The sequence below is a fragment of the Quercus lobata genome, chromosome 4 (assembly GCF_001633185.2).
Source record: "Quercus lobata isolate SW786 chromosome 4, ValleyOak3.0 Primary Assembly, whole genome shotgun sequence".
Lineage (NCBI taxonomy): Eukaryota > Viridiplantae > Streptophyta > Magnoliopsida > Fagales > Fagaceae > Quercus > Quercus lobata.
The window spans coordinates 56566000-56573917 of record NC_044907.1 but is presented as its reverse complement, the minus strand read 5'-3'; the positions used below and the strand labels follow the sequence as shown (position 1 = coordinate 56573917).

Sequence of the window (7918 nt, the reverse complement as noted above, 5' to 3'; positions counted from 1 at the left end):
TTAGCCCGATTCTCTGCCTCTTCCTTTCCACGGCAACACCCAACAGGCCGATTCTCCTTTTCCTTAGCCCGATTCTCTACCTCTTCCTTTCCACGGCAACACCCAACAAGCCGATTCTCTGCCATTTCTTTTCCACGGCAAGACCCAACGATCCGACCCAACAGACCGATCCTCTGCCTCTTCCTTTCCACGGCAAGACCATTTCTTTTCCATGGCAAGACCCAACGATCCGACCCAACAGACCGATCCTTTACCTCTTCCTTTCCACGGCAAGACCCAACGATCCGACCCAACAGACCGATCCTCTGCCTCTCCCTTTCCACGGCAAGACCCAACAGCCCGATACCGATCTGACCCAACAGACCGATCCTCTGCCTCTTCCTTTCCACGTCAAGCCCATGGCCACAGATCCCACCATACCCATATCCACTTCGCTCAGTTTCCACTCTTCCCCAGCCCATGGCCCGACAACTATGTCGGTCGGCAATGCAACCGACCCAGCCCGTCGAGATCGGCCTAAAGGTATTATCTTATAAACCTATAATATATATATTTTTTTTCTGAATCCGAACTCTATATAGATTAGGACTCTATAACTATATATATAAACCTTTCACGATGCTTTTTTTTTTTTTCATGGCTATTCAATTTCTAGGTATGGTTTTTTTTTTTTCATGGCTATTCAATTTTTAGGTATGGTTTTTTTTTTTTTCATGGCTATTCAATTTGTGTGGAAACTGAGCTATAGATTATTTTTTTACCCCAGCCTATTTTGTATTCTATAGTTGATTGAATTGTAGTTTTTGTGCACACACTTAGATAATCAATTTAACTTTTTTTTGAATTTTAGTTATATGTTTTTGTGTGGAAACTGAGCCACGGGTTTGAATTTGTTTAGTGGAAACTAAGCGAGGTGGAGTTATCTGCTTGCTTCCTGATAATCTTAGCGAAATTGGTGTGGAGTACGTTGAGGTTAGTTATTACATTGTTTATACTGAAATTTATTTATTTTTTTACATTGTGTTTAAATCTGCTTTTATGCTTGGAGTTTTAATATCATAGTATATTGTAGTGTTCTGTTCACAAATTTGGATTTTTTGAATCTATAATAGTCTCAAGTAGTACCAAATACGAATCCTTATATTTTTAATAGTCTCAAGTAGTACCAAATATCAATCCTTATATTTTTAATAAAAAAAATCAAATAGTATCATTGTGTGTCAAGAGTTTTTTTTTTTTTTTTTTTGGTTGGCTGTATATATGTGTACATAATAATGATGTTTGTTGGCTGTACATATGTTTTTGTTATTGGCTTCGCACAAGAGTTTGATAGAATTCCTAAATAGTGTTCATATGGTTGCTGTTTTAAATCTGCTTTTATCATTGTGATGAAGAAGTTGCTGTATATATATTTGTCTTCTATTAATGAGTTTTATGGTTGCTATTTATTATGGTCTTTTTTTTGTTTTTGTTTTTTACCCAGTAGATACACATTGCATTAATAGTAAACACAAGGAACATATATAGTACTTACACAGTAACTTCTCAACTAGAATTGTGTTCTCCTTTGTTAAATTATTTAGCTGCATAGAACATATTGTAATTGCAAACATTGAGATGAATGTTCAGTAAGTTTTCTATAACTATTAAAATTTATTTATAAGAAAGAATAAAAAGAACTAAAAAAACTATAAAAAAACCATTCAGGAGCCCCATGGGTTTCTCATGACAAGTGGAACCAACTCCTATTCTATACATTATCAGAAGCTACAGACTCATCATTTAAAATGGATTTAGAGGAACAAATGTGAGCAATCACATTGATAAGGTTTCTCATCCCATGACACATGGCCATTAGGATTTTTATTAGCATCCCTTTTCAGTTACAGACAGAACATAATGGAACAATTCAATGTCCATTGGAAATGCAAAAACACCTTCACCAAATGTAGTCAGTTCAACTTTAAGTGCTGACAACAGAAAGAAAATTAATGAAATGATTATACGAGAATGTTGTACCTGCTTCTGGATGCGCTCCCTTTTAGTGGCTATTGGTCAATTTGAATTGCTTTTGTGTTTTTGAATTTTAGTTATAACTATTAAAATTTATTTATAAGAAAGAATAAAAAGAACTAAAAAACTATAAAAAAACCATTCAGGAGCCCCATGGGTTTCTCATGACAAGTGGAACCAACTCCTATTCTATACATTATCAGAAGCTATAGACTCATCATTTAAAATGGATTTAGAGGAACAAATGTGAGCAATGACGTTGATAAGGTTTCTCATCCTATGACACATGGCCATTAGGATTTTCTACCATTATTTATGAAGGCTGTCAATTTCATTAGCATCCCTTTTCAGTTACAGACAGAACATAATGGAACAATTCAATGTCCATTGGAAATGTAAAAACACCTTCACCAAATGTAGTAAGTTCAACTTTAAGTGCTGACAATAGAAAGAAAATTAATGAAATGACACTTTTGTTTCAGCTTGAGCATAGTATATCTGCTGCATATTTTAGGAAGAATACTTAAAACAAACAAAATAGTTTATTTTTACTAAGATAAAAGAAAAAGAAAAATATATAGTACTTACACAGTAAATTAAGATGAGTATAATACAAATAAAATATATTCAAAATTGAACTAATTAAATCAATTTGCAAAAATGCAACATCACTTATACAACTGCAGAACCAACTTAGTCAGTGCATTAAGAGATTGGTACTCAAAATACTTAGAAAAGGGCCATAGTAAACTTGTGAGCACCTTTTCATAAGCTAAACAATAGTTCCCAAGTTGGGGCCAACATTTTGGTAAGGTACTCAGTTTAGGTTGTTGAAGCACTAGGCAATTACTCGCGACCATGTACCAACACAAATTTTTAAACATTACAATCTATCAATTAAGGCATGGGCACTATTGAGAATGAACCCTAAACCACCCAACATTTATATGCCACACCTGAACCAAAATACTATAACGACTTTTGTCAAGCTTTAGGCAGATGAATCCACATCAAGAGATTTATCAGATTACAAAATTTTTGTTTTGTGATTAGCTTTTCTTCTTCTCTTTGTTATGAATTCAGTGATATGATAGCATAGAGAGAACTAATTTTTACTCAACAGTGAGTGATATTTTATGTTGATATTGCACTTGCAGTAAACAAACCAAGATATAGTTTTGTTAATATTAATTTAGACCAATTATTATGCGTTTCATAAGTTAAAAGAGAAGAGACAGAAAAGATGATTCAGGGTAGTTTTTGGGATGAATCGGAGGATTGTGACTTTTCATGTCCCTTTGACTGACTCTATTATTAAGTCTCCTGATATATATGTTTGCAATTGCCCGTCAATAATGTTTGTGCCACATTCAAAACAGTAGGTGTGTGCTGTTACATAATTAGATATGCAGAAAGTATGGCTTCAATCTGTTTGACTTTTCTACTGCTTTAGGGATGTCAATGGGGTGGTTTTGGATGGGGTGGCACCAAATTGAAGAAAAGATCAGATTACATAATTGCTCTTTCTCTTTATAAAGTCTAATATTTACTTATAAAGAAAAGATCCACTATTATCTCACCTTTAATAGACTTGAATTTAATATTAGGTATATGCAAGTACCTATCCTAGACTGTTACACAAGTTGCGATGAATCTACTAAGCAAGCAAACTCTTAATGTTACTCAAAATTTCAAATAGCCCCCTTGCTGTTCCAATTGCCCTCAAATTAAGAGCAAATCAATGGACATGAGAAGGAGAAAAACCTGAAGAGAGCTTTGGTTGCATCTTTTGTTGTTGTTGTCAACTTTGGTTTGGTGGCACATTTGTGGAATAATCTGCTGTTAATTTGAGGGAAACTGGAACAGTAGAGGGCCATTTTGGAATTTTTGAGCTATAGTAGGGCATTGGTTGCTCAGTTTCAGATATAAGGGGACATTGCAACTTGGGTGATAGTTTTGGTGAATATTTGTAATTTATCCCAAATATTATTTAATCCAAAAATATGCTCATAACCTGATCATATGCCCAAGAGAAGAGAAGTTTTATTAGGGATGGGGTAGGGAAGGTCACCTGACTAACAAAATAACAATGCCCAACAACCTTTTTTACACATTTTTATTCTAAGCTTGCCTTAAGAGAAACTTTTCATGATCCAATGTTCTATTTTCATTTTACTTTTGAATCTATAATAGTCTCAAGTAGTACTAAATACCAATCCTTATTTTTTTAATAAAAAAAATCAAATAGTATCATTGTGTGTCAAGAGTTTTTTTTTTTTTGGCTGTATATATGTATACATAATAATGATGTTGGCTGTACATATGTTTTTGTTATTGGCTTCTCACAAGAGTTTGATAGAATTCCTAAATTTTATATATCTCTAGCATTCATTAATGCAATATTTCAATTAAGAGGGTGATTGAGGAAATTGTTTCAATAAGTTATCTGCTGAATCAACAATAAACAAAAAAAATTGTTTCCCTGTGCACTTTTGTTTCAGCTTGAGCATAGTATATTTGCTGATTTTTTTTTTTCTTTTTCAATTTTTCAAACCAGTGCCCAGCAAACTTTTTTACACGTTTTTATTCTGAATATTATACTTACTCTAACCTCCATGTATCCAAGAATTTTGATCCAGCTCAAATATGCGGTTTAAATTGTGTCCATGATCCAATGCTCTATTTTCATATTACTTTTAAATTGTGTTTGTGATGAAGAAGAACCAGACATTCATGGTGCAATGGATTTTTTCTTCTTTTCATTTTGCATTTGTGATGAAGAAGTTGCTATATATGTCTACAGTGTAATGGGGTGGTAGAATATTGCTTATTGTATTAATTTGTGTATGTGTGTGGTGAGAGTTTTTTTTTTTTTTTTTTTTTTTTTTTTTTTTTTTTTGCGTTTGTGATGAAATGAAAAGTAAAATATCCTTTGTTATCAGGAATTGATCTTTTGTCCTTTGTTATTTTTTTAAGCATAAAAATACACTGGTATAGCAATTGATCTTTTTTTGTGCAACTCCCAAAAAAAAAAAAAAAAACCCAAGTAGTACCAAATACTAATCCTTATTTTTTTAATTAAAAAAAATCAAATAGTATCATTGTGTGTCAAGAGTTTTTTTTTGTTGGCTGTATATATGTGTACATAATAATGATGTTTGTTGGCTGTACATATGTTTTTGTTATTGGCTTCTCACAAGAGTTTGATAGAATTCCTAAATAGTGTTCATATGGTTGCTGTTTTAAATCTGCTTTTATCATTGTCTTCTATTGGTTTTGCAGGTAGGGATTTAGCATTTTGATATCTGGCTTATTTGGTAATACAACTACAAGACTGGGAAAGTCAGGTATTTACCAGTCTTTCTTTTATTCTGTACTGTTTATTGTATATTTATTGGTAATATGTTTGTAGAGAGAATTTGAAAATTTTATCAAATAATCATATCTTTATTTTTTTTTAATTCTAAAGTTAGTATGTGAATGCTATATTTTTCTTCAATTTTTCACCTTTCTATAACATCTAACTGTTAATTTGTAATATATGTTTTTGCTATATAGTTATATTTATGAATTAAAATTTTGTGAATGTTTTGCTTTTAGTTTATTCCCCAAGCATGGACTCTGCTTTCTATGCAAGATTGAGACGAAGATTAATTTTATCTGAAAAGAGAAATAGAAGGGGTATGATATTGACATATTAAAAAAATATTTTTCTTTAAAAAACTCATAATTAGTACGTAACCTAATAATTAGTATGTAACCTAGGCCAAACAAGAACAAGAGATGACGAGCCATTTGAAAGGAGTATTCGATGTAGACAATATAGCATTAACGATGAAAGCAGAAAACAACGTAAGTGTTACATTTTTTAGTTCTCCCAAAAAAGTTCTAAAATTAGGAAGAAAAAGTGAATTTTTTTGTTTTTGTTGTCATAGGAAAATTTACGGAACCATTGGATTTAGGACCTCCAACAATAGTATGTGAACATTGTGGAGCTCAACTTTGGTATGAAGAGAGAACTGTAAAGTCAAAAACGCCTACAAAACCGAAGTTTAGTTTGTGCTGTTCTGAAGGAAGAGTTGAACTCCCTCTATTGAAAGAACCTCCACCCTTTCTTGGAAACTTACTCAATATTAATAGTGATCAGAGATCAATAAACTTTCAACTAGGGATAAGAATCTACAACTCTCTCTTTGCTTTCACTTCTTTGGGGGTTAATGTTGATAGATCAGTGAATAATGGTTCTGGTCCATATGTGTTTTGTGTAAATGGTCAAACTCATCATAGAATTGGATCACTTCTTCCTGTCCATGGCCAAAAACCTAAGTATGCACAGCTTTATATTTATGAAACTGATAATGAAGTTAAAAATAGAATTGATACTGTTATACATGAAGATGATAGAAATTATGTGGATACAGATATTGTTACCGGGTTGATGGAAATGTTAGACCAGTGCAACCAATTGGTTAAATGTTTTAGAATGGTCAGGGACAGATTTGATGAATCAGATATACATAATGTCAGAATTCGTTTAATACGAAGTCGCAATTCTGGTGAAAGGCAATATGACTTACCTGTAACATCTGAGATAGCTGCTCTTATTGTTGGAGATTTTAATATTGAAAGTTCTGATAGAGATATTATTGTTGAGAATCGAAGTTTAGGATTGCAACGTATAAATGGAACTCATCCAAGCTTTATGGCATTGCAATATCCATTACTTTTTCCGTATGTTGAGGATGGGTATATGCTTGGTATACCTTATAGGAATTTGAATGGGAGCAATTCTAGAAAAAGGGAATCAATAACAATTAGAGAATACTATGCTTATAGGCTTCAACAACGCTTTCATGAGGGCAAGACATTGTTGCTTGGTAGGAGGCTTTTTCGACAATTTATAGTGGATGCATACACTTCCATCGAAGAAGAAAGACTACAATGGGTTAGATTCAATCAAAAAAAATTGAGGTCAGAGTTGTACTATGGTTTGAAAGATGTCGTTCTTCGTGGTGATACAGATCCCATTACTGTAGGCAAACGAATAGTCCTACCATCCTCATTTACTGGAAGTCCAAGGTACATGGTTCAAAATTATCAAGATGCAATGGCGATATGTAGATGGGCAGGTTACCCGGATTTATTTCTTACATTTACTTGCAATCCAAAATGGCCAGAAATCAATCATTCCTTAGAATTTATAAAAGGCCTGAAATATGAGGATCGGCTAGATATTGTAGCAAGGGTTTTTAAGATAAAATTAGATGAACTATTACATGATTTGAGGCATAAATCTCATTTTGGAAGAGTTATTGCTATTGTGTATACAATTGAATTCCAAAAAAGAGGACTCCCACATGCACATATTCTTCTATTCTTGGATCCAAAGGATAAGTATCCAAGTCCAACAGACATTAATGGTATCATTATGGCCGAGATACTAGATCCAGATGAGGATCCTGTTGCTAATGAAGCTGTAAAACAATTTATGATGCATGGGCCATGTGGATCTGCAAATCCGAAATCACCGTGCATGATGAATGGTAAATGTACAAAACATTTTCCGAAAAGATTTTATGAAGAAACAACAATTGATGAAGAAGGCTTTCCAGTATATAGAAGGAGAAATGATGGAAAAACAATAGAGAAGAATGGAATTCTTTTGGATAACTGATATGTTGTACCTTATAATGTAGATCTTTTGGTGAAGTACCAATCCCATTTGAATGTAGAATGGTGTAATAGATCTCGATCGATCAAATATTTGTTTAAATATATATAAACAAGGGATCAGATAGAGCAACAGTCGTTGTAGAAGAGAATTTGCCAAATATTGCGAGTGATGGACAAGAGACCGAAATTGTTGTTGAAGAGACAAAAGCATACTTGGATTGTAGATATATTT

At 33.0% G+C, this 7918-nt stretch overlaps 1 protein-coding gene across 1 annotated transcript; it reads left to right on the top strand.

The window, feature by feature from the left end:
- The first annotated feature begins 473 nt into the window (after nucleotides 1-473).
- On the top strand, nucleotides 474-7687 carry LOC115985491. The gene is made up of 5 exons (XM_031108433.1): nucleotides 474-522; nucleotides 899-972; nucleotides 5300-5360; nucleotides 5614-5694; nucleotides 5949-7687. Exons 1-5 carry the CDS (start codon nucleotides 474-476, stop codon nucleotides 7685-7687), a joined length of 2004 nt encoding a protein of 667 aa, XP_030964293.1.
- Nucleotides 7688-7918: the final 231 nt, after the last annotated feature.

Excerpts from the sequence above, each read along its gene's own strand:
- LOC115985491 (XM_031108433.1), top strand. The coding sequence starts at position 474 with ATGTCGGTCGGCAATGCAACCGACCCAGCCCGTCGAGATCGGCCTAAA. Across the intron at positions 973-5,299 it reads TTGGTGTGGAGTACGTTGAG|GGATTTAGCATTTTGATATC; the intron begins GTTAGTTATTAC and ends TTTTGCAGGTAG. Across the intron at positions 5,361-5,613 it reads TACAAGACTGGGAAAGTCAG|TTTATTCCCCAAGCATGGAC; the intron begins GTATTTACCAGT and ends TTTTGCTTTTAG.